This window comes from Cucurbita moschata, unplaced genomic scaffold (assembly GCF_002738365.1).
Source record: "Cucurbita moschata cultivar Rifu unplaced genomic scaffold, Cmos_1.0 Cmo_Scf00014, whole genome shotgun sequence".
Classification (NCBI taxonomy): Eukaryota; Viridiplantae; Streptophyta; class Magnoliopsida; order Cucurbitales; family Cucurbitaceae; genus Cucurbita; species Cucurbita moschata.
In genome coordinates, this window is record NW_019268530.1 from 3078295 (window position 1) to 3105123 (window position 26829).

The 26829-nt window shown below is 35.6% G+C and overlaps 4 protein-coding genes across 7 annotated transcripts in view; 2 read left to right on the forward strand and 2 right to left on the reverse strand.

Moving 5' to 3' along the window:
- Window positions 1-1759: 1759 nt before the first annotated feature.
- LOC111452708 lies at window positions 1760-2265 on the forward strand. The gene has a single exon (XM_023093551.1). The coding sequence runs from the start codon at window positions 1823-1825 to the stop codon at window positions 2210-2212; it is 390 nt and encodes a 129-aa protein (XP_022949319.1). The 5' UTR covers window positions 1760-1822; the 3' UTR covers window positions 2213-2265.
- Window positions 2266-3789: 1524 nt separating this feature from the next.
- On the reverse strand, window positions 3790-16341 carry LOC111452413 (E3 UFM1-protein ligase 1 homolog). 4 transcript variants are annotated; one of them, XM_023093121.1, is made up of 22 exons: window positions 16076-16341; window positions 15441-15752; window positions 15095-15361; window positions 14746-14793; window positions 13858-13923; window positions 13658-13761; window positions 13282-13375; window positions 13142-13198; window positions 12154-12592; window positions 11912-12066; window positions 11695-11760; window positions 11536-11604; window positions 11350-11442; window positions 11136-11201; window positions 9601-9647; window positions 9448-9511; window positions 7442-7519; window positions 7283-7345; window positions 5099-5191; window positions 4325-4397; window positions 4228-4274; window positions 3790-4126 (listed from the first exon to the last, which is right to left on the reverse strand). In XM_023093121.1, the coding sequence occupies exons 1-21, from the start codon at window positions 16247-16249 to the stop codon at window positions 4255-4257; spliced, it is 2448 nt and encodes an 815-aa protein (XP_022948889.1). In that variant the 5' UTR covers window positions 16250-16341; the 3' UTR covers window positions 3790-4126; window positions 4228-4254. The 4 variants fall into 4 exon arrangements, with proteins under 4 accessions (XP_022948889.1, XP_022948887.1, XP_022948886.1 ...); XM_023093119.1 differs by having other exon boundaries at window positions 4209-4274; XM_023093118.1 differs by having other exon boundaries at window positions 4228-4397.
- A 1678-nt stretch (window positions 16342-18019) lies between these two features.
- LOC111452208 (ATP-dependent Clp protease ATP-binding subunit ClpA homolog CD4B, chloroplastic-like) lies at window positions 18020-24321 on the reverse strand. The gene is made up of 9 exons (XM_023092805.1): window positions 23524-24321; window positions 22724-22839; window positions 22512-22634; window positions 22237-22422; window positions 20875-21090; window positions 20213-20430; window positions 19795-19870; window positions 19622-19711; window positions 18020-19409 (listed from the first exon to the last, which is right to left on the reverse strand). Exons 1-9 carry the CDS (start codon window positions 24086-24088, stop codon window positions 18228-18230), a joined length of 2772 nt encoding a protein of 923 aa, XP_022948573.1. The 5' UTR covers window positions 24089-24321; the 3' UTR covers window positions 18020-18227.
- A 1867-nt stretch (window positions 24322-26188) lies between these two features.
- The window catches only part of LOC111452606 (nodulin homeobox), a 12826-nt gene continuing 12185 nt past the window's right edge, over window positions 26189-26829 (forward strand). The window contains exon 1 of the mRNA XM_023093409.1: window positions 26189-26321. The gene's annotated coding sequence lies outside the window, so the exon portion shown is untranslated. The remainder of the gene's footprint in view (window positions 26322-26829) is intronic.

Here is a 26829-nt window from a genome sequence, read left to right on the forward strand (position 1 = left end):
AACACATTATTTATGGAGGGTTGAAGCGTCTTGGACTTTTCATGTAACGGTTGAACTTGACCAAATTAACGACCTCTTCAATATTCATTGATTGATCATCTTTTCTCTATTTGGGGTGATACTCAATCCAATTATCAATAAAAGGACAAAACTCGTTGTTCAATTTTGGATTTTTGGAGGTTATAATGGCTCGATTGTCTCTAAATTCAAACTAATATGTCTAAGTTTGTGATAGAAACATACGAAACCAATAGATCAACTTGATTCGATTCGATTCGATTCGATTCTCCAGCATTTCGAGAATCGAAAAGGATGGAGAGTGGTAGGTCTAGTTTTTGTGATGGAAGGCAGTTGAAAGGTAAAGGTAGAGATAGCAATGGAGGAAATTGGGCATGGTTGGTTTGAAAACAAGGGGTGTAGGGTGTGTGTAGGGTGTATCTAGTGTGAATACAATAGCAGGCATCCAGCTGGGTTGGCTACCTTTTTGAGTTGTCTGTCGGATTCTTTGACCTTCGGTGATCTTTTAGGTACTCTTGTATTCACAGTTGCCTATCTTTTGAAGGAAGGCATCTTTTTTTCTATCGTCATTGCTTGCTTTGGTTCATCGTTGTAAGAGGTTCATATCGACCCAGTTTCTACTACTTTCCTATTTTTTCATTGTCATTGCTTGCTTTGGTTCATCGTTGTAAGAGGTTCATATCGATCCAGTTTCTACTACTTTTCTATAAAGGTTATCACTTCATACATGCTAGTAAAAAAAATCATGAAATTGTAAGTTTAAAACAAATAAAAATGCAATTCCAAAACAAACTAAAAACTAGCAATACCCTATTGCCCGACCCATATGTTTTTCTCGTAAAAAAATAAATTTTAAAAGGTTGAGTATTTACTAAGTAATCTCTTGATGAGTTTAGACATGCATGTACACATAGTAAAAATAATACAACATGCATTGTTAGATCTAAATCTGAATTATATAACATTTCTTCTTTGTGATTGAGTGGACAATTAACCAATGATTTGAGTTGTACCGTCGTTAGAGCCGAATGCTATAGACAGTGTCAGTACAGGAAGGTAATCAAGTACCATTTATTTGTGGTACCATAGTCAATGAAGCGGAGATCCACACTCATTATAACTACTCATTATATTAAATAGCTAAGTGCCACAATCAACATGTCCTTTAGACACATGCATGAGGTTGCGATCATTTTGGTCTCATTAAGCTTTCAACTCTATATGTTAGGATAGTTTGATAAACGTCTTCCATGTATACTTCAAATGATTTAGCGTAATTTGGCAACTACAATATGAAGTCATCGATCGCTGCCTATATAAAAGAAATAATAATCAATATATATATACAAAATGATCCCTAATCTTAAAATTCTCAATTAATTAATTTCATATACAATAAAACACATGGTATAAGTATGGTAATATCACATCAAAATTGACAACTAAAATAGAGATTGTTGGAGGATGAAAGTCGGCTAATTTAGGGAATGATCATAGGTTTATAAACAAAGAATACTCTCTCCATTGTCACGAGGCCTTTTGGGAAAGCCTAAAATAAAGTCATGAGAGGTTATGCTCAGAGTGGACAATATCATACCATTGTGGAGATTAGTGTTCGTCTGACCGAGATAATCCAAATAATAATAATAAAAGAAAACTCGGCGATCCATCTTCCATCTTCCTTAGTTGTTGACAATCAAATAGAATTTAAATCTCTTTAATTAAAACCCATTTCCCCATTTTTATTTTGCATTGCAAAAATCTCTAAAACCCTATCACCGTCGCCGGAATCTCTTCGCCGACGATGGCCTCCGTCTGCATATCAGAATGCGTCGACAACGTCTGCGTCGTCCCGGGCGGCCGCCCGACCCACGTGAACCTGCAGCGGTGTCCGGAGGAGGAGAACGACTCTGCAGAGAGAGAACGCCGCCGCCCACGGCCGAGAGGGGCTCGCCGACAAATGTATCTGAGGAGCTACACCTTTTCTAGAGAGGACGCCGTCGCCCCTAAAGGTACAACTCAGCACTGCCTTGGGAAGCTCAGGTCATTTCGGAAGCCGGAGGAGATCCGCGAAGGGCTGAGGAAGAGGAGGAGCCGCTGTTTCGCCGTTGCTAGGACCGCCGCCAAGCAGGGTTCTTCTGGTGGTGCGTTGCTGTCCATGTTTCGACGGTTGGTTTGTTGTGGCGGCCGGTAAGCAATGGTGATTTGTGGAATCCAATGTTTTGGTTACATTTTTGTTTTCTTAGTTTTTCTCGACAGTTGTTTGGTTGTTTGGAAAAACTATGAAAATTAATAAATATCGTTACAATAATTGGTTTCTTTGTTTATATGTACATATTTTATGCATTCTTGTAGCATATTATAATTATCTAATTATTACTTCAAAAATGAATTTTTAAATTAAGTTTTCGAATCAGTAAATGTTGCTAAAAGAGAGTTGGAGTGTTAATGAAACTCATAGATAGCAGAGCTAAATAGATATTCTACACATTTTAGTTGCTCCATAGACACATAGCTCCATGAATCCATACATCTCGATTAGAAAAGAATTAGTGGAAAATAAGAGAATCGTAATTCATCAATACATTTTTCAAAACAAATGAAAAGAAAACAAACAAAAACTATAGAATTAGAGCTAAACTAGTTAGCTTTTTTTTCTTTCAAATTTTGCAAGTGATTTTCTTACCCTAGATCTACAACTCCTCTTTGAGCTTTCAAAAGCTACTTTCCCTTTCGGGCTTCCCCTCAAGGCTTTAAAACGCATCTGGTAGAGGAAGGTTTCCACACCTTTGTAAATAGTGGCTTGTTTTCCTCCCCAACTAATGTGGGACATCATAATCCACCCCCCTTCGAGGCTCAACGTCCTTTCTAGCACTCTTTCCTTCCTCCCATCGATGTGGGACCACCCCTCTTTGGGGCCCAATGTCTTTACTGGCATACCGCCTCGTGTCTAACCCCTCTTTGGGGAACAACGAGAAGGCTGGCACATAGTCCGGTGTCTGACTCTGATACCATTTGTAACGTCCCAAATCCACCTCTAGTAGATATTGTCCTATTTGGGCTTGCCCTTTCGGACTTCCCCTCGAGGCTTTAAAATGTGTCTGCTAGGGGTTTGGAGACTCTGATACCATTTGTAACGTCCCAAATCCACCGCTAGTAGATATTGTTCTATTTGGGCTTTCCCTTTCGGACTTCCCTTCGAGGCTTTAAAATGTGTCTGCTAGGGGTTTGGGCTTTCCCTTTCGAGCTTCCCCTCAATACTTTAAAATGAGTCTGCTAGGGAAAGATTTCCACACCCTTATAAATGGTGGTCTACTAGAGAATGGTGGGGAAAGGTTTCCATGCTAGGAGAAGGTTTCCACTCTTATAAATGATAGTCTGCTAGGAAAGTTTTCACACACTTATAAATGATAGTCAGTTAGAGAAGGTTTTGACACCCTTATGAATGGTAGCCTGTTCTCCTCCCCAACCAACGTGGACTTCACACATATCATTTTAAAATAAACTAAATAACATTATTTTATTAATCAAATAATTGTAGATTTTGTTCTAAAAAAATAATAAATTTTATTCCTTTACAAGTATTTATGTCAATCTAAAATATTTTAAAATACTACTTTTTTTAATATAGGTATTAATTCTTTGCCAAGTATAAAAATTTGAAATTAGCATTGGAGTTCATGTCCATAAGAATATGTAAACGTAATTCAAAACTTCATCGTAATCCATCATTAATCTCCAGTTTAAAGCAGCCCCATAATCAGTAGAATCTTTGCAATAATTAAATTTTCATAAATTTCACTTTTAAATGTATTAGCTTCTAAAATAGTATAATGTCATCAGTGTATTCACATGAAAATCTACCTTTTCCCAATATGAAACTATGTATATCATTAGCTATTACTCTTATCAAAGTAACAGAATGGCCTTGTTTAAAAAAGCTATGGCGTTTATTCAGAGTTTTTACCAAATAGGCGAGCGAGTGATCAACCACATCGTGATGGCCAATTCCAATCATTTCTCGAGTTGATATGCGTAAATCGTTTCGTCCTATTTTATGTCAAGAGAATTAACTGTTTGATGATATGTTGCTACCCAAGCTGCTCACCTGCACATTGTTAGGAGATATAGAATTTGAAGTTTTTAAGTAGCTTGTTCCATTTCGAAGAGTGCTAGGCTAGAGAACTTACTGAAAATTGCATACATGAACTGCAAGACTCGGATCGTATGATATCGTTATGCAGAGAAAACCAGGCCTTTTAAGTGCTGGGTTTCGGCTCTCCAGAAGCTCCCTTCTGGACAAGGCCTTTAAGTGCAGGAATTTGACTCTCCAGAAATTCCCTTTTGGTCAATATTCTGTCGGATGAACAGTCGTCTTCCTGAAAAATTACATGTGCAGAAACATCTGTTAGTGCTTGCTTTTGCAAATGAGTTCTATCCAAGGTCAAAAGAAACGTAAATGGCTTCCTGTTTTAAGAGTACGAAAAAAATATCAACTGAAAATGAAGATGATCGGATCTTAATATTATCTTTACAAAATTGTTCACCTAATTGCATATTTTAATGACATAAGATCACGCCTACAAAGCTATGGCTAGAAAAGAAATACAAAACCAAACTTATATATTATTCAAGGCATATTTGATGACCATTTTGAATTTCTATGTTCACAACCAACTTGTGTTTAGGGCTTTTGAAGTATTTTAAAATAATAGTTTCTGTAAAACTCAATTTTTTTATAATAAAATTAGAAATAAAAAATATGTTACAATTTGTGGGGAAAAATAAAAATAGTTTCTTTTGACACGTATGGTTTGACTTTACCCAATTTTTTGGCCACATCCCATGCGCGGTAAAAAAAAAAAAAAAAAAAACCTCAACACTAATTTGTCTACTACGCATCTAGCTAGATTTGGAACGTCAGGATGTTAAGTACAATGTTGGATGCAGACACATTAGTGAATCTAAAGATTTCATTCTTCCTAGTTCGCGATGAAATTTTTTTGTTCTCTTTGCGCAAATCTAGACATCGTAAATTAAGATGCTAAATCAGTAATGAGAGAAGGAAAATTTCACTTACGTCACCGGCAGCAGCTGAAATAAGAGACAGAAGGGTCACTGTTGCAGTTTGGTAATCTGATAAGATCTTCCATGCTGAATCATCTAGTTTATCCTGAAATTTAGCACATAACTTCAGAGAGCTGCAGACCTCAGTAGCCCCCGCATGCAATTAATGATTTTATTAACAAATTAACCTGGCCTATCAAAAAGGGGAATGCAGGTTTCACGAGTCCAACAGCGCATGTATGAACTGAACTTAAAGTCATATTTTTACAAAACAAATACTTTGAATGATGGTAAAAGGAAACAGCAGCAGCTTGGCAGCCTTGATAATAAGATGGATTTTGTACATTCTCTCCTCACCAAAGGTTCTGGAATTTGCAGCGGGAGATGCAGTGCATCATAGAGCAATCACTAGTAATCATCCTCTCCTGATTAACTTTCATGCGTAATTCACCTTCACCTTAGTAACAAATTATTTTGTCCATTATAGACCGAGCATTATTAATATAAGGTAAGGGAGAAGTGATATTCTGAGGATTCTGTTCATGCTGACTTAAAAACTCATTTCCAGTCACCATAAGTCAGATTGCACCATTGTTAACGTTTCAGATGAAAATCAACCATCAAGAATTGATATTCTGTTACAGGATAAATTCTCCTCACTAATCTAGGCAAGTGGTTAGAAATTTGAATAGGTGACCCCGTATGTTCCAGGAGTCCGTCAGAATGCTTAATTTTTCATTGTTGGTCTATTCCTAGTTTTCACGAGGTTGGGGAGATAGTTCTGAAGGAGTTAGCTAGCTTAATTTTTTTACTTGAGGTTTGGGGAGGTCATTTATATTGCTGGTGCTTTTGTTTGGAATGCTCATGAAAATTTGACAGGGGAGCGGGAGCTTCAGTTTCTTCAAGCCTGGTTCATTCTGTCCATTCTCCAATGCACTTGTTTAGGGTGTCTTTTTGGATTATGCCAGAAATTTGAAGTTCTTTGAGAGTTTCCACTTTTGGTTGACTCAGTCCTACATTTGCTTAGAATCTATTATAATAAGTTGAAGATAGTGAAAACTTCAACTCAGTTCGGACAGCTTTGTGGTTGGTTAGTTGTCTCTAGCTCAGTTCATCTCTTGGTTTGTTTGATTTGTTTCCGCAAGAGTACCATACTTATCATGGTGTTCTGTCTCCAGGCCTTTGCTCTTCTATGTTATGTCTTTACTTCGGATGCCTTGTTATCACTGTTTTCTGTGTTCCCTCCCTCTTGGAGTTGTATCTTTTGAGCATTAGTCTATCAATGAAAAGTTTTGTTGTTAAAACAAATTTAAGGTAAGCTTGACCTTCAACAAATTCATGCCGATAAGAATTCTCTCAAATTCAGTCGAATTTATTTGAAGGGAGCATCTATCCATGATTCCTTGAAAGTTACATAAGTTACATGCTAGCTAACATTCAGTAGAGGAAGGAAATAAATAAGGAAAAAACCTATAGAAGGTAGGTTTCCAAAATACATCCTAATCTAGTTAAATTCATTCTAAAAATAGTGAAGGTTTCTGTACCAAAAAAAAACCCGTCAAGACAATTTTTTTTCCTAGTAGGCAAAAACAATTATGGTTTTCAAAACAACACAAATTCAAAAGCTTGAGACTAGTCTAGAGTTCGAGCCACCTTTCAGCACCTTATGGTTGATATTTCTTTAAATCAAACCTACAAAATTGCAGCAACTAATTTGAAAATATTAAGTACCTAAACACAAACCTATGCTAGCAGAATGATTAAAGAAAAGACTTTAACCCTTAAAGGTCCAATTACTTGTAGTCATTTTGTCCTATCTTTTATATTATGTGTGTTACGTTACCAAAGGGAAAGACCTCAGATCTGCCTCTCAAAAGTGTAATTCCAGGAGTTAAATCAAACTTATTCTCCATTTTAAGCATAAAAACTTCATTTTCTTAGCCCCAACTCTAGAGTCTGCAAATGATAGTTCCTGCAGCAAAGACCAATGACACCCATAGCCAGTATAGTAATAATTCCGTCTCGCTCTCTTCTAAACCTGACTCTAAATAGCTACCTAATGAACATATGAGCACTATAATGATTAGAAACTTTATTTGCTCCAATTACTCTCATAAAAAAACATTTGGCTATTACACTAATCAGGAGATAAGATTTAATTATCATCTTTCTTTCATCAAGTTTTATAAAAAAATACCTTCAACCGAGAAATAGCAAAAGAGATTGCCCTTCCAGGAGCTTGAAGAGCTTTATGATGAATCTATCACAAGAAATCCAGATCAACAAGCCAAAAGGCAAAGAACATTATGAGCGGGTACAATAAAATTAATTCAATTAATAGTTAAGCTTCACTAACCTGTATGTAGAGAAGGGAAACAACTTTCGGTAGAAGAGCAATTGGATCCATTTCGGCAGAAACTTGAGAGGTCAAGTCCTGGCAATTAATGAACAAAAAAGAAAGAAAAAAAAAATAGTGAGTGGTTCTATAAAACTAAGGACCTTCAAATTTCAGTTTAATGCACCGCAGCATGCATAAGCATGTACATAATGGCTATAAAATATTAAAACTAGAAAAGAATAAAGAACTATAAGTTGGAGGTGTTTCATATTTTCAACCTGCCGTGGACTTGGGCAAGTTTTTGTATATAGTATCTTTGACCTTCATCTAGGCAGCAACAATGCAACCTAAGCAAGAAATCTAATGTAGCAAAAATCAATACAAGAAAGCCTACTAGACCCAAGGCCTCGGGGACAAGTCTTATTTTTCCTTTTCATTCATTTTGCTCTCATGTTTCTTTTTCACATTGCCTCCTCCAGAAGAGTCATTGTTTCTGAACCACCCACCCCGCATCAGAGGGATTTCAACTCACCAAGCTCCTATCAGAGGTAGGAAGCTTCTGTGTTAGAAGCAACATCTTTTTGCTATTTTTTAAAATAATGTTCAGCACAAAAAAATCTAAGGTTTCAGATCGGTGCCATCGAACATGGGCATCTTCACTTTTTTTAAAGCACCATTCAACAACCTCACCCATGCTCTTACCACAGCGTTCTTTTTCGGGTATGTCTCCAGAAGTTTCCCCCAATTCCAACTTTTGATCATTACTTTGTATCCTTCACGATCTAATGGTACAATTCTTTTTTATGGGCAGTTACTTCATGAAGCGACAACAATGTTAGTGTCATGTTTTCCCTGGGCCCTTCAATGGCTTGTTCCAATCTAGGTAAACGTAGAAGACTTTCACTCATCTCTCCAATTTCCTTCTCAATAGCCTCAAATCTCTCATCCACCTTACCCATAATTTCTTTTATCTTCCTTGTTCCCAGTTCGAACTGTTAGAAATCTCTTATCAATTCACTAAATTCACAAAGAAAATTTAACACATAACATCCAAGAGGGTCATCAATCTCTCTGCATAACATCAAGAAACCCCACAAAATACAATATACCCCCGTCTTTACAAGAATAAAGCATATAAACAAAAGCAACCTAACTATCCCTAATTCAAAATACCCAACAAAGAAACTAACTAAAAGTAACACTTCTAAATGTTCGAAACAAGCACAAGTCCCTTTTTTCCTTCCTTGAATAAACCTTTTGGATTGGAGGTCTAACATATATCCTCACAAATCTTATGTTTAGGGACACTTTTGAAGACTTAAAAGAAAAGTTGGATTTAATTAACATACATAACCCAATTTCAGGGGACTAAAACCCCACCCAAGAAGATCCACTTGGCCCAAGGTTTCTCAAATTATTTTCCTCCTTTCTCAAATATCTTCCTTCCATTTCCTAGTAAATTTTTTCTGTTAGCTTTATTTCCTTTCTTGTACAACAATCTTTCCGTAAGTCAAGGTTGCAACATTGTATGTTTGTGAATTGAAGAAGCTAACATTCCATCGGAAAAAACATCTAATGATAATTTCTTAACGAGGCAACATAGATTATAAACATAAAGTTCTCAAAAAATCCCTCACTCTTTAAGTCAAGTTTGCCTGACAAAAGCTTTTAGAACTAGGTTTCCACAAGGAATAGAAAACACTCATTACTAGCTTGATGAAGAATGTTGGGCAATAGCCCATTTTAATAACTTATTATGAATATTGTACAGTTGTCCTGCTTACCTAAGCTGTTTAGGAGATTCTTTTTATTATTGTTATTAGTTATAGATTTATCTTTCCTTAATTATCGACTTCTGTCCTAAACTAAAATTTGAAGTCCCAGTTACTTAAGAACCACTGTTGCATTTAGATTATGAATCAAATCATATTTTAGGAAAAAACATGAGTAAATGACAATCTCTCTTCGTAAATGCAAGTCTGTAAGTTTCAAACTTTGGAATTCATAAAATCAGAATTTCTTACCTTACGATAGGAATGCAAAAGAGTCCTCTCCAATTTCTTGTCAAGTTTTTTCACGATCATTCCACTAAACCAAATGCAGATTCACATGTTCAGCGCAGTGCAATAGTGAGTTACGTTCTTAGGGACATAATTACTAAATAATAGGACGGCTACCTCTCTTCTGCTAAATCCTCCAGTGCATTTATGAAGGTGTCCATCAGCTGTTACATAGAACACTAAAACTCTGGGTCATAACATTCACAGACATTATCCTTCCAAATTATTATTAGACAATTAGTACTTCAATTCTAGAATACACTAGGTCCTTTCAGAGATATGTTGCATTGAACAGCTAAGCTTTATCTACAATTACGACTACAATAACTGGAATCAATATCATGCTGAAAAGTCAAAATAATGACAACATAAAACCAAACAATGTAGCAACTTTAAGTACAAATAAAAAAAAGTTTTCAGGAAGAAACTTGAAAAAAAAAAAAGCACATTGATTGAAAATATGAACTAATAATAGAAATATGGTGGTAAAATTTATTTACTCATAAAATATAAATTGAACTCAGGTTAAACCGAATATTCAGTGTATGCACTGAATGAAGTTTCCATAAAATAAAGTACAAAGAAATGAACACCATATACCCCATTGAAAATGAAGATTAAAATTAATTTAAATTCTTAAAAAGAAAAAAGAAATTAAATGGAAACTTGTAACTCAATGTTCTCTAAACAAACAAAAATAAAAAAACAAGTGAAAAAGGTGAGTTTGATATTACACAAGAATAGAAAAATGTAATGTTCAATTTGAAAGTTTGGAGATCTTGGTGGGCTATTGTGGTGTCAAATCTGTAAACAGAAGACAAGATAAGATGGAGAAAAAAAAAGAAAAAAAAAAAAAAGAAAATACAGACCAGAACCTTGATAATCAATCTAGGATTACTTAAATTCATATAGGAATTAGGACTTCAATTTCATAAGCCTTGACAAAAAAAAAGGTCATATACTAGAAAACTCTGTAAATTGAATTTAAACTATTGTTTTTTTTTTTTTTTATGAGAAACTATACTTTCATAGAAAAAAAAAATAAAGAAAACAAATATTGTAACTAAAATAGTCGATGAAGAAAGAAATAGGAGTGCTGGAAAGTTAACGTGATTTTCTTAATAAAGAAACCAAATTTCATAAATGGAAGTACAAAAGAACAAAAAAACGCAGACCCTAAACATTTAGGGTTGTTCAGGATTGAAAAAGCAATTCCAATTGGTGCAGATTAAAGCAGCACACACAGACACACACATATATATAATTCAATAATATATAGGGGTGGGATTCAAACCATTGACTTTTTTTGTCAAAAATATGAATTAATCAATTGTCCAGATTAGCAATGCAACATGTCTATTATTCATTGATGGATTATTTTCTGCATCAAATTGTTGAAGAAACAACCCTAACTAATATCTTTAATTGCGTACTAACTCTAACTAGCAATACCTTTGAATAACCCGGGGGGGAGTAAAAATAGAGAAATAGAGCATATGGAAGCAGAAATATGAAATATTGTCTGTCGAACAGTTTTCCGAAGTAAGAAGGCAATTGAAAAACATTATCATTATCAACAACAGTTTCCTTTAAGGGAAAAAATATGATTACATGCACAAAAAGCACTATCCTCTTAATAATTGATGACTTACCTTCCCTTCCAAAGCTTCAGCTACAGTAACAGCCTTATTTGACAGAGATCCAGGAAAGCTCTTAGCCTAAAATGCAAAGATACACATTTACAACTGTGAGCATATCACTTTTTGGAAACAAGGCCAAGTTTTTTAGAGGTTTCAAAAGAAAGAAAAACCATGATAATTCATCCTTTTTTTAACAGTTATATCATGTACAGCTTTTTTTCCATACAATTGTAGTTCTTTCTCCAGTACTAAGTGAGACTGGTTCAGAGTTCTGCAATTCGGCAACTTCAATTCCATTCTTCAACTTGTTGTGCAAATCCTACATTAGAAATTCATAGTACAAATAAAACATTATCCCATCATTCACTCTGGATTCAATTTGTACTATAAAAAGAAAAATATATAACTTTACCAAGTTATGAAAAAGCATATCCACAATCGGTGAAGCTGTTGTTCTTAGCAAATGCCGGTGCAAAATGACCTGTAAAGCATTACCAAATACCTCTTTTGTGGTTATACCCAGTTCACATGTACATCTCTTCAAAAATTGTTTACCAAACGTTTTACTTACAGATATTGACTGGTCATCTTCAAATAAATCTAAAGCTTTTCCATATAGCTGCAAATTTAAGAAAGACTGCACAAGAAAACGCAAGCTTAGCATACAGTTTCTTCTGGGTAGGTTTTCAATAATATATCATAAGCTTCTTAAACTTATTACGCACTAGAAATAGAATGAATGCAATGTTCAAATCACCACCAACATAGAGCAATATAACTGTATTTACCCCATCAAGTTTCTGTTGGGTATTGTCAAGTAAGCGTTTCATTTTCTCTGCATTTTCTGAAAATAATGCCTTCCTCCTCTCTCTCCATGAATTGTTCAGCATAGGTCTAAGATGATTTACCAGAGGTTGGAGGATTATTGCAGGATCATCTATGCCTATTATAATTTAGTATGTCAGACAAGAACTACGATGTATGCAAATTATTATAAAATATTGAATTCCACTCAAAACAAGTTTACAACCATGTTCCTCAAGATCAGGTATCAGTGTCTTGATCTTCTCAATAACCCATTCTTCAGTAGGGTAATAAATATCGTTCTCTTTGGTTTTAACTGACTCCTTTTTACCCCCTGCTTTAGTCTCTGCCACTTGCACAGAGGATGAAGCCTTAGCTTTCCTCTGGTTTTTCTTGGATTTAGTTGAAGGTTCCTGATCATCCAGAGCACTTTCAGCAGCTGTAGATTGAGTATTTCCAGTTGATTTACCCTTCTTTTTCTTTGACTTTTTCTCCATAATCTCTCCAGTTCTACCGCTATTATTTCCCGTTTCAATTGACTCAGAAAACATGCTTGGATCAGTTTGAAATTTACTACTGCTTAGTGAATCTCCAGAAAAGGTGCCTATAGAAGATCCTGGGACATTTATGGTCTCCATCTCTTTCTCCATGCGAGCATACAGATCCTGGTTTATACAAATACAAGATTGTTTGATAAACCAATTTAAAGAGTGAAATTAGGTTCAAGAGTTCTTTCAATGTTCCGCATGAGTTTTATGTTACTTCTCACAAATCATTATCCATTATCTACTTGGAAATTTGATCACTTATTTCAAATAATACTGTGACATGGCTACAAATTCAAACTTCTAATATTGTACAAGAGAGAGATAAGAGGCAAAGGAGAGAATATAGGTCAAATCAAAGTCTGATGACAAGATCTACAATGCCACGCACAAGACATGCAAAATGGTCAATAAAGTCTATTCAACAATCAACCTCACAAGTTAACATGTAAAAACCACAACCTTGCTCCCCTCCCGCTCCAAACTCTCCAAGCACCTTACCAGCATGAAACCTAGCCATCCTGACAAGACTAGTTGACTGATTGTATGCTAGTACACAACTAGCATCTAGTAATGAACTACAACTCAAATTCAAAGAAGATGGAAGGCATCCATAGGTTCTTTTTATGAAACTGAATGACAACAAAATTATATAATAAAAAGGCATACCTTGATAAAAATATTGCTGAATATAAATGAATCACCAAATATGAGAGCATCATTAGACTGCAAAGCAAGATGAACAAGGCAGTCTTAAAATTCCCCGTGTCATTAAATGAGCAATAACACAACTTTGCAATTATACTCACCTTTAAAGAAACCCGAACAGATGGGCATGATAACAAAACTTTAGATGCATCTTGGGGCTCAAATGATGAAGGAAGTACAAGAAGAGAATTGGTCCTGCACCATTAGAAAATAAATGTAGGGAAAGCATTGCAAACACTATTCTGAGTATTGATATAAGAACATGCGCACAATTGTTTGCATAAAAGGTAAATATTACTCATTTATGAATGAGTTGTGATTAAAGGAAAGTCTATCCTAAAACATTCCTACCAAGTTCCGGTCATCTTTCAGTATTTAAAGATCTAAGCAATATATTAAAATGAAATAAGTTCCAATTCTTTATGAACAACATATACAAAAGGCGAGCTAACTATATTACAACAAGATAATCCTTACCAGCTACCACGCTCAAGGATATCCTCAACAGTAGAATCCAACATTTCAACTATTGAAGGGTGAATGAATGTAGTACTTAAAGGTATGCCATCAGGATATCTGGACTAGAATCAAGCAACATCTCTATCACAAGTTTATGATGTAAGCACAGAAATTCCATTATTTTAATGCACAAAATCAAGATAACAGAAATAAAATACCTGCAAGAACTGAATGGGGTTGGGAACTCCAAGTTTTCGCAGAAACTCATAGCTAATAATGGAATTCTGTATTAAAATAAAGAAATAGCATAAATTAGAACATAGTATTACTGAGGCAAAATATTTCCAGAAGCACTTCAAGGCCCCAACTTCTCCAGTTACAGCCACAATTACTTCTTGCAAAAGTGTAACCAATGGTTCTAGACGAAAATGAGATGCTGTACTTTTTTCTATTTTTGGATAAAAATGAAAAACTCACGTTACATACAACTTCCTTTTTCTTTTTCTTTTTTTCATTTTGCGTCTGTAAGTGTGTGCGGAGGTGGAGAGAGAAAAAGAAAGCAGAGAGCATGAGAAGAAAAAAATGAAAGCAAAATATTAATAAGAACTCAACTAATACAAAAATAGTATTTGTATCATGCATTACAGCACCTATATTTTAAAGATTAGGATACTGGACGATGATAATATATGTACATATCTTAGTAGGATTTATGTATACTTGTGATAAATAATATTAGGCACTTGACTGACTATAAAATGTGTATAATCTCTACACATGCGTATTTAACTTAAGAACAACAAACATTTTATCAATATCATAAAATTACAAAAAAGGAAAGGAAAGATGAAGGCATCTTCCCACTCCAATGCTAAAAGAAGTTATAAAATGGTTATCATATAGAAGAGTAATTAAAGAAATTCATATAGAAGCATGGATGAAAAATCAAATCTTTTACATACGCTTCATCATTCAGAGTATCATGAAGAAAGCCAATGATTATTTTTAAATGATTTTGATAAACAAAGTTAATTCTATAAATGAGAAAGAAATCTATATTCGTAATTCCATAGCATAAACACAGAAGAATGATAAGAGTTCCATACCTGTGAAAAGAAAGAGTCTACACATTCTTTTTGAGCAATGGAAAATATCTGCATTATGGTTTCACATTAAACCGAACAACTACATTAGCTTTTAGAAGATAAATGAAGAACTAAGAAAATCTATAACTGCTGCCATATCTATTCTCTTATAAACCCAAATTCTTTCCCTTTCCTCTCCTTTGCCAACACTCTGAGAGCCCTCTCTTTGTTTTTGTTTTTTGTTTTTTTTTTTTTCCCTATTATAATTACAAATAACTACTATGATCAGTAGATAATCAGTGCTTTACTCAAAATGTGAAAATAATCTGAACTGCAAATAAGCACAAATTGAAAGTTAAAGGTCGCATACATTTGGTGTCCAATGAACACCTGCACGAAGTGATCCAAGAATCTCATTTTCCTTCACAAGTCCATTAAAAAGAGACTGGAAAAATGAAGCATCAACAGCTATACCACTAGCTCCATTAATTCCTTGCAAGAGTTGCTGTAAAGAGCTCCATATTACAGTTAAATTTGTAGGAACAGTAATAGCTCTGGTAGCACCGCGAACCATGGCAGAAACCCGTGCAACATATGCTGGGGTATACAGCTGACCACCTTCAAGCCGACCTTTTACCTAAATCAACAAAATCACAGTGAAATACTTTCCTCCTTACACTAAATTTGGCTGATCATGATAGTCGAGAAGAAATTACCAGCGTCCCAAGCCGTTGATCCAACATGGATGCAAGCAATTCTGAACCAACTTGTAACTCTGCAGCAATTTCAGCCAGAGCAATTTGACTAGATTCCTGAAGCCGTTCATTTATTTCTTCTGCCACAGAATCCCAATAAGATTGAGATATTATTTCCCCTTGAATCAACATAAGTCGTGGATCATCAGATATGATCTGTTCGGCTTGCTTCTCGACATAGTATAGATCCACACCAATAGTATCCGCAAGATCTATCAAAGAAATGCGTCCTAACTTCTCAATCTCAGCCAATATTTCACGCCTTAGGTGCTCCTGTTGTATTAAAAGGCATTAGAACAACAGAAGCTGCAGCTCATAATGCACTGGTATTGAGCTAAAATAAATTACAAAATGACATCCTAAGTCCATACTGCCATATATCCTACATTTCAAGAACTGGGCTTCTTGCAGGGCGGGGGCAAAAACAAACCAAACAGCTTCAAATCGTACCGTTTGAAGAAGTTAACAAAGTTTCAATTATATTCATCAGTTCAACAGAATCACATATATATCGGGAATTAAATTGTATGTCTTAGGCGATTAACAAGTAAATGATTGAAGAAATTATCTGCGATTAGAGAAAGACACAATCGTACAGGAGTGATATATTCTTTGCCAGTGACGGTGTGAAGGAGCTCAAAATCAAGGATACGAAGCTCTTGAAGCTTTTGGACCAATTCAACGACGTTTCTTTCCGATAATCGAATGCTTGATTTCGCTTGTTGCGCGAATTCGAACTGTCTCTGAAGTTCCAGCAATTCATCGTCCATGTTGGCTTTGGGATGACGGAGCGCACCAGAAATCGAGCCAAGCACACAGACAAAGGGAGCTCGACAAGGGAATTGAAATTGAATTTTGGGATACTTTTTCAATATCTTCAATATTTGTAATTAATTAATTAATTAAAACACTTCTTTATAAATTTAAATATTACATTTTTAAAAAATAAAATAAATATTACTCTGGTCTTCGATACATTATTTGATAATATTATTAATCAAAATGGTTAATTTACTAATTAAACCATTATACTTTAAGAAGCTATCAGTAAAAGAATTTAGTATATTTATTGTGTAACTAATATGATTTATAAACCATATAGAAATTCTAAAATATATCAATTTACTATAATAATTAGATACGTCTATAGGGTGGAGAGGAGATGAGAGTCACTTATTTCATTCTCTATCTCTACGAAATTTCTCATTTATTTTTGTGGGGATCGGAACGGGATTCCTGTAATTTTTTTTAGAATAATAGGAGTGAAGACAAATTATGCTCGAATGACTCATAATTTGTGCACTTTATAAATTTTTAAATGAGATAAAAAAAAACATAAATATGTTATAAATGGAAGTAAATAGAAATGGAAGTTCAAGAGATGAAGCCCATCTATATCATCAAGATCATCGAACAAAGTCAAAAAATCTCAACAAATGAAACATCTTTTCCTTTAAAAATCTCGATAATATTTTGTTCATGAGTCAAAGTGACTTGAAAGTAGTAACATCTTTGTATTGAATCCAATCAAGCCTTTCTAATTTAGAAATGATCATTTCATTTAACTTAATCGTTCAATAACGGAAACAACTTTGAACCTTATTTTTGAATGCATGATAAGGTAAATGGTGGGTCATTACTCATACCAATTTATTTCTCAAATTGTTGCCAAAACTCAAACCTTAATCTTCTCAACCGATAGATCAATTATAATGTTTTGGGCGACTCCCATGGGGTCAATCTTCCCATCCTTGTTCAACGCTTGTGGAGGTTGATCCCTCAAGCTTGACTAACTTTCTAAATCACTTCTTGGACTTTGGCCTTTTACTCTTGGTGGGGCAGCCTATTTCGCCCCCAACAGTTGTCCCCTATTCTTGAGTTTGACACTACAAGATTTGCCTAACTGAGAGTTAAAGTATCTTCTTCGATCGCTTACTTAGGCTTGCCGTGGAAACTTATATAAATTTATTTCCCATTGATATGGCTTCCATTGGCATTTCATCACCCCTTTTAATAAGGGACATCCATGAGAAACTTATTCAATCTATTTTCATCTGAGTTCATTCTTCTCCTCTCAAATTTTTTCAATTCTATGGCAAACGTTTTTCTCCTTTCCGACACCTTTTTATTATGTGGAGCGATTTTGAAACTAATCAGCTCAGTTCATAGCACCTCTTGAACTCTAACTTTGATTCTTTTCTTATCCCTTACTCGATCAAAACTATCCCCCACGATCGTCATCGCGTAATTCACAGACTCAACCCCATACGTTCCATAACATCATCATGGGGCATCAAGTCATCCTCATCATCTAGGTCGATGGAGTGCGAAACGACTGAACAGCCCAAAACCCTTTCTATCTGAAATGTATTGTTCGTATGACGGTTGAAAGAAGGGTAGTGAGAAGTGCCATAGTGAAAATTTGATGCTCAGGAATGCAATCTGGATGATCTTTAAGGCATTGTCATTTTATTCTAACAAAGTCTGCGAAGTCAATGCCAATCCTCGCAGTGGAATCCATTCATTTGTGAAATACAACGTGGAAGAAGAGAAGTAATAAATCAATTACACACTTCCAGATCCACTACACCAGCTGTGGCCATCCATCCAGTTAGGATTATAGACTATACAAGTACAATCCATGAGATAATAAGATGGAAATACATTTCATTTCGTAACTGGTAAAATAATATGATATGATAGTTATTATTATCTCTATCAAATAAAATGTGCATATACCTTTACACGTTACACAGGGATAGCATCCGCCAAAGACTCGGGAGCAGCTCCACTGCTACCGTTGAGCACTGTCACGTTTCCTTCTGAATCAACATCCACAATTACTGAGTCCCCCTCCTTGATCTCCCTTGCTAGCATCTTCTCGGCCATGCTGTCCTCCAAGAGTCTCATGATTGCCCTTCTCAATGGTCTCGCACCGTAGCTTGGATTGTATCCTTCATCAACCACCCTGTCTCTAAATCTCTCTGTCACTTGAAGTTCAATTTCTTTTCCTTTTAATCTTTCGAATACCTCCTTCAGCATTATGTCTGAAATCTCCTTCACCTCCAGTTTTGTGAGCTGACGGAACACAATCATCTCGTCCAACCTGTTCAAGAACTCTGGCCTGAAGTATTGTTTCAGTTCCTCCGTCACCAAGCTCTTGATACGGTTATAGCTACTATCCTTCTCGTCGTAATCAAGGTCGAACCCTATTCTGCGGCCTCCCTTCTCTATTACACTGCTTCCCACGTTTGATGTCATAATCAGAAGTGTATTCTTGAAGTCTACTGTTCTGCCCTTGCTGTCTGTCAACCTTCCATCCTCTAGAATTTGAAGCATCATGTTGAACACATCAGGATGAGCCTTTTCAATCTCGTCAAAGAGCACCACTGTGTAAGGACGACGACGAACGGCCTCTGTTAACTGACCGCCCTCTGTGTAACCAACATAACCAGGGGGCGAACCAATGAGCTTGGAGACAGTATGCCTTTCCATAAATTCACTCATGTCAAGACGAATCATTGCTTCTTCAGAGCCAAAATAGTATGCGGCCAATGCTTTTGCTAACTCAGATTTACCAACCCCAGTTGGCCCAGAAAATATAAAGCTTGCAATGGGACGATTGGGATTCTTGAGTCCAACACGAGCTCGGCGTATCGCACGGCTGATGGCTACAACTGCTTCATCTTGACCAATGACTCTCTTATGGAGAGTCTCTTCCATTTTGAGAAGGCGGTCAGATTCATCTGTAGATACTTTCTCAACAGGAATGCCAGTCCAGGAGGAGACAATATGCTGAATATCAACTTCAGTCACAACAGGGCCTACGTCTCCTGCATCACTTTCTGCCTTGCTCATCTCCTTGCCCTTGTCTATTAGGGCAGAGATCTTAGTCTTCAGTTCCATTTCTCTATCACGAAATTCTCCAGCCTGTTTTTTCAAGTAAAAGTTCACGAACATATCATTCACTATAGTTCTATCAACTACTAAAATGGCAAGGCAAGACCAAATATTTAGATATTGCTCCCACTTGATCATTCATTGAAAAACCCAGAAAAAGAACACCAACATGCAGTTTCAGCAAACTAAACCATAAGATGCTGCGAACAACAGGGGAGAAAAATTAGAAAGAACAGAATTACCTTCTCGAAATCTTGGCTTCGAACAGCCTCATTCTTCTCCTTCGTAATCTGCCTGAGCTCTTTCTCAAGCTCCCTAGCTTCCTCAGGTAGCTGCAAATAACATTAAAAAATGTAACAAAATTGTGTAGGAACACAAGGGGATTGGAGAAATTGCAAGGATGATGAGAACATACCTGAGCATGACGAAGGCGAACTCGGGATCCTGCTTCATCAATCAAATCAATTGCCTTATCAGGCAAGAATCGATCACTGCAATTACAGTTATCCATCAAAACACATCTTCCACAAACTGATCACAAAAAGCAACTACAATAATCTTACCTAACTATATCGGAGCAGACATGAAAAGGCAATCCATCAATTACACAAGTCAATACTATCATGATATATAGAAATGTGAAGGCAATAATTTTGAACACGTTATCATGCTTATCTAATCTATTCAAAGACGTGGACTTCATCAGTGCTATCAAATCTTTATCCAACCAAAACAGTCGATAATGAGGGGGTAGAACTAGTGGATATTAATCATCACATAGCTTTTCTTTCTTCAATTAGCTAAATACTTTCTTGCAAACCAATGAATCATACCTGATGTACTGGTATGACAGCTGCGCAGCAGCTTCTAATGCTTCATCTGTGTAACGAAGTTTGTGGTGGATTTCATAGCGCTCTCTAAGGCCTTTCAAAATCTGTATGGTTTCATCCACAGATGGTTCCGGCACTTTGACCGGCTGAAATCGCCTTTCTAAGGCTGGGTCTTTTTCAATGTGTTTTCTGTATTCATCCAGAGTTGTAGCTCCAATGCACTGCAAAAGTAGAGAACCAGATAATTCAGTAACACTAGGAGTAAGGAATTAAGACGTTTAAATTTACAAGCAACATTTAAGGATAACAATGATTGAAAACTACCGGCATGTACTGTTAAAAACTCAAAAGCTAGAGATCTTGAAAGGTGTGCCAGTGGTGCTTTTACGTGGCTCATATGGTAAAGAAACCACAAAAATTTCACGAGAAAGAGAAATCCATATATTGTTTCTGTGACCTTATCAATAAAATGACCTCGTGTTGATGTGTCCTTCACAAATAAATGTTCAGTAATCACAATTTTTTTTTTCATAAACCTAGAGTGGAAGACCTTCATGCAATAGCTTGCTTTTCTGGGACCCCAGCCTCTTAAGCTGTTTTGGCCTTCTTTGTTGTTTCTTTTTTTTTCTTTTTTTTTCTGTGAATTATATGGTCTCGAAGATTACCTGCAGTTCACCCCTAGCAAGGGCTGGTTTCAATATGTTTGCTGCATCAATCGCTCCTTCTGCAGCCCCTGCTCCAATTAATGTATGCACCTCATCAATAAAAAGGATAATCTCATCACTTTGTTTTATTTCCTCCATCAATTTCTTTAATCTTTCCTCAAACTCTCCACGATATTTTGTGCCAGCAACAAGAAGGCCCATATCCAAGGTTATAACCTGCACAGCAGAAAATTTTAAATAATTACTTCAATAAATATACAATTGCCAGAGCTTGCTGACCAGCAGAACTAAAGACTATTTTAATTTAAGTAAAGCCATATAAAAGGCCTACGGTGTTTCTGGTACTTGTCACCATAACAAAGTGCAGCTTACTGCTTAAATATAATTATGGCTTGTATGAATGTATGATAAGATAGTTAATTACATAAACATAGAATCGCCTTTTTCTATAAAGAATGCAAGATACCATTCAGCATGTGGCTTCATGGAAATTGCATAAAATTTTATAATATTGAGAAAATAATATGAATATCATACTAGAAATATTAGTATCACATGTTTAGAATTTAGATAATTGATCAAAAAATTACCATCAAGAGAATAAAACCTAACGTATTCGCTAAAAAGGCTGAATAGACTAAATAATAATATTGTAAAAAAAAAACACTTCCCAACAATCACAGCAAGACTTCTAACAGTAGCATCAAATCAGTATATAGGCAAATGAATGGCAAGAAAAAAGAGGGGCTAGATGTCCCAACCCTACAAAAGGACAACTAATATCATGGAAAGGTAGTACAATTTATCATAATCTAAAATATGTTTAGTGTTTAAAGACCACCAAAGGGTCTCTACAGTACGTAACAACCATGTTAGTTCCTGAAAGTATACTGATTTTATTCCCAACTCTTAAGGCTTGTACTGGGTAATTCTAACATTGTACCATCCCCTCACAAATGTTTCCTACACCACAAAGTAAATCGATCATATAAGGGAGTAAAGCTATACAAATAAAAGTTTGAAGGCATGATTTACTCTTTTCCCAGTTTCTTAATTAGCACCACTTTTCCCAGCTTTAAACTAAAAAGCGCACCATGCGAGAAAATACAAGAAGCCACCAATACAGGCTCAAAGAATAAATAAAACCCAATGCCACACCCTTTCTCTAGCCCTATTACTATCTAACTTCCTAAAGTTCCTCCTTTTCCAAATTTCCAAGAGAAGAAAGCATGGCTAGAAGCAATAACGGTTGCTGTTTTAACATCAAGGACACCAACAATTGATGTTCAACAAACAACGAGGTATTTAATTGAATTCTAAGAGAAGGGGCTAGTAACAGTGAAGAAATAATAATAAATTAACCTTCTTCCCTTCTATTGTTTCAGGAACGTCCCCATTAGCAATCCTTTGAGCCAGACCTTCAGCAATGGCAGTTTTCCCAACACCAGGTTCACCAATGAGGCAAGGGTTATTTTTTGTCCGCCGACCCAGAATTTGGGTGACACGTTCTATTTGCTGCTGCCTACCAACAACAGGATCCAGTTTACCCTATAGACAAGAAACTGATATTAGAACCTGTGTTTACAGGAAGAAACAACTCCTTGTCTAGCGACACAGATAATATATTTCCAAAGTACCTCCTCTGCCAGCTTGGTTAAGTTTGTTCCATACTCTTCCAGAGTTGGCATTTTGTTCCCACTGGTCCCTCCTCCAACACCAGCACCAACAGCTTCCGTGCTCTCACCCACCATTCGAATAACCTGTTCACTCAATTTATAAATTGTGATGCTAAAGTTAAAATGTTTGCCTCAGATAAACTAAATATATAATGTCAGGACGAAATTCTTGCCTGAGTCCGAATGTTGGTGGGATCAGCACCTAAATTTTCAAGAACACGAGCTGCAACACCCTCACCTTCACGAAGTAGTCCTAGAAGCAAGTGCTCTGACCCAATATAATTGTGGCCTGAAAAATTCATGCAAGTTTAGTAGTCAATAAAATGTTAAGAAGTCCAACAACATTCAGCAAACAAAAACACAAACACAGAGACACGCCCCTTAAGAATTTTAAGAGGTTAAATTATGATTCTTCGGCCTAATTTGTCCAAAATTTTTCTATAAACTTGCTAAAAAATTATCAGCCAGTTAAAACATCAAGACCAAACGCACGGGTCTAAATTAGAACATTTTAAACAACATGAAATAAATTAGAAAAATAAATGGTTCTATATTTTGCGGAAAAAAAATGGTGAAATGTTGTAAATTTTACCAGTTGAAAATGAAATTAGATATTACTATGAAAATGCTAACCAAGCATATTATCAATACCATGCTTCAAATGACATCCATCCAAGGAGGTATCAAGCCACATCCTACTACTTTATCGAAAGATTATTAGTGCTCCAACACCACCTCTCGGAGACAACTTCGGAGAAAAGAAGAATTTTAACAAGCATTCTAGTTTTGGATACAGGACATCTTAAGTTAAACACCCACCAAATATTCAAGCCCTTGATTACCACAGAGACGCGCTAGATGGTGAAGCTCGTGTTATATGAAGAAACAAGACTATTAAGAAAATTACTACTGATAACAATTCAGGGAGAAAACTTTTTCATTTTCCAGGGGTAGAGGGCGAGAGAAATATTACCAAGTTGGCGAGCTTCCTCAAGAGAAAGTTCCAAAACACGCTTCGCACGAGGAGTGAATGGAATTTCGACAGCAACAAATCCACTGCCCCGACCAATTATCTTCTCCACCTCCACACGTGCATCTTTAAGATTAATTCCCATAGATTTAAGAACCTTAGCAGCAATACCCGTGCCTTCGCCAATAAGCCCCAAAAGGATCTGCTCTGTGCCAACAAAATTATGGCCAAGCCGCCTCGCTTCCTCCTGGGCAAGCATAATTACTTTAATTGCCTTCTCAGTGAACCGCTCAAACATGGCTCTTGGAACACATCGGCTAGCCTTTCCTCCCCTAGAAGAAATCGCAATGGCCATCTTCGAATGAAAATCTTGTCCATTTCTCAAGATATTATCCAAAGAATTAGACCCCCTAAGTCCAGAGAAGCTTCTTAACCTCAAACCAGGCACATGTACACTAGACATCATTTTAACAGCCCGTTTACCGCTTCCTGATCCTCTTACAGGAGGACCCTTTCTTCCACCAACCAAACCAGGAACATTCGTCGATTGAACCAAAATTCCAGCCATGATGTCCACAAAGTATCAGCTTTTAGAAAGAGAGAGATTTATTGGGAGCCCGAGAGAAGCTGCTGCTAGCTAGATAATAATAATCCACGGCCACCGCCTTTAACGTGGATACACGGGAGATAGGAAACAGCGGCCGCCCACCAGGAGCCGGTGCCGGATGGGTGATCGCGACTCGCGAGAGAGAACGAGATTGAATCGGAGTTAGGGCTATCCAAGATTTAGGAATCAATATCTTTATTTCTATCCTTTTCTTTTCCTTTTTTATAAGGATCGGGCTGTATAAGTCGGTAAAATTGTTGGGCTAGTGGGCTTCTGGTGGCTGGGCTTTAAAATTAAATTAAATTAAATTAAATTAATAAATAAAACAAATAAAGCTATTTTAATTCGAAATTTACATATGCCATCTTTTTTCTTTTCTTTTTTATTTTATTGATCTACAATCCCTTTACTATCGGCATTTACTCTCAATCCATTAGATATTCAATTTTTTCCAACTAATTTAACCTAAAAAAAAAAAAACAAAATCTTCATAAAATGTAACTAACCACCCCAAAATTTTTACACATTTTCCCCCAAAAAAAAAAAAAATTAATAATAATAATAAATAAATAAATAATATTATGCATCAAAAATATTCTAAAGGCTTGATCAATAGATTATGTTCACGATCAAATTTCTTCCCTAAATTGTAAGACATTTTTTTCTCCGATCAAAATAGTCTATAGATGTTTGATTTGCTCCACTGAATAATATCGATGAAACTTATGCTATGAAGTGTTACATCAGACTAATGTAGCCTGATCTATCTTAGAAGACATTTACTCATCATACTCGGAGACTATAAATATTAGAATTGTTTTATAAATACACCATAAACTTGGTGGGTTTCGTTCAATGGTTGTGGTTGCATTTTAAGAATATTTTGCCTCTCTTAAACTTTGTTGTATTTGTTCGTTTAGGTACTATACTCGAAATATTTCTACTTACTAAATAGGTCGGGTTCCATCGTCTTGTTCTTTTTTTTAAGTTAGTTATACATACGTTTGTTACTTTTCAACTAGCCATAGATACCAACTTACCCGAGGCCTTTTAAAACGGGTACACACAATGAATCCCTACATTTCTATACAATATTTGACCTAGTTTAAGTATAAGATTAGTTGTTTTATATCTAAAACACCCAAGTAATTAATATTGTGGTTATTTTTAGAATTTTCTCGTAATTCTAACACTTTGAATGCTAAGAACATGTTACTACTTCGCTTTGGTTGACCCGATGATATAGCGAAGCAACAAAAGAAGTAAAGTGACCCAAAGAAAATTAGAAAATCAATAAACATAAACCACTGATCAAACTTAGTTATAAATATATGAGTTACTATGAGCCAAACGATAAAGATATAGTTGGAAATGTCCACTGTTCGCGGTAAGGACAAAGAAGCCTTCCTCATTCTCATCCTAAAAAAATTATTATTTATTGTTGTGGGGATCTGATCTCATATTTTCTTTTTTCGATTTTTTATGTATATTATTTAAAAACCATTCCTTTCCATTTTTTTTAATTGATAAATTTTCATTTTTCAATATATTTATATTAAAAAGCACATTTAGTATTTACTAGATCAAATTTAAATATTATAAAATCGATTTGGGTATAACATTAAATAATATATATATGTATGCATATATAAATATATATATGCAGAGGCTACGTGAGACATGGATTATATATATATATTAATTATCGACTTTGACAATAATATTAATTACCATTTTTTTACCATAAGCGTTTAATTTCTTCAAATTACATATTTAATAATTTTTTTTTCCACAAAATGAAATAGATAAAATATGTCCCGAATAATCATGCCTAATATTTAGTTAAATTAGTCTTTTAAATCTTAACAATTTTCTTTTTTAACTAATAATAATAATCGCTCATTTGAATATAATTAAGATTATAGTTCTTTATTATTATTATTATTATTATTATTTAAATAAAAAGAATAATGTAATTACTTCATAAGGTTAGATAATTTATAGAAAGCATGGTGATATAAATACCCTAAAATTATATCGAGCATTCAACTTTAAAGCATGCAGGGAGATGTGATTTTAACCAATTAACTCCGAACCCAGAGGATTCGTCGATTCCACCGTCGTCGACGCCAGTTCCCTCTCTCAGGTCTTCTTCCACCCATTTCAAACGCTCGGAAGCCGCTTCTCCAGCACGGTATTTCTCTCGCTCTCGAGCTACTATAATGGATCGAAACTATTTGATAGAATTACTGGAGATTTGACTTCAAGTTTTGTTCTTCTCTTCCGCCACATGCATCTTTCTACACCTTTTCAACTTCCTCATGGAGAGCATAAGGACTGCAAAATGCGTCCCTCTCTCTTTGCTCCTCCTCTTCTTACCTAAATAAACTAACCCTTCTTGGGGGGAAATAGTTTGGGTTTATTCATATGGCGAAATAGAAGTTTTGGGATTCTGGATTTTTTTCTGTTTTCTTGAAATTCTATGTATGTGAAGTTCATCTGAATTACTCTGTTTTTTCTTTTGGTTGAGCTGAACTTTCAAGCAGGCATTGTTTTCTCGAAGTATGTCTTAGCTTGTAATGTCTTTATTGCAATTAGATGCCCCGATTCAGTTTTACACTGCTCAACTTGCTTTATATTGCTTTTTGAGTATATGGTATAGTGAAATGTTTAAATTGGAGTGGGGGGGGGGGGGGGGGGGG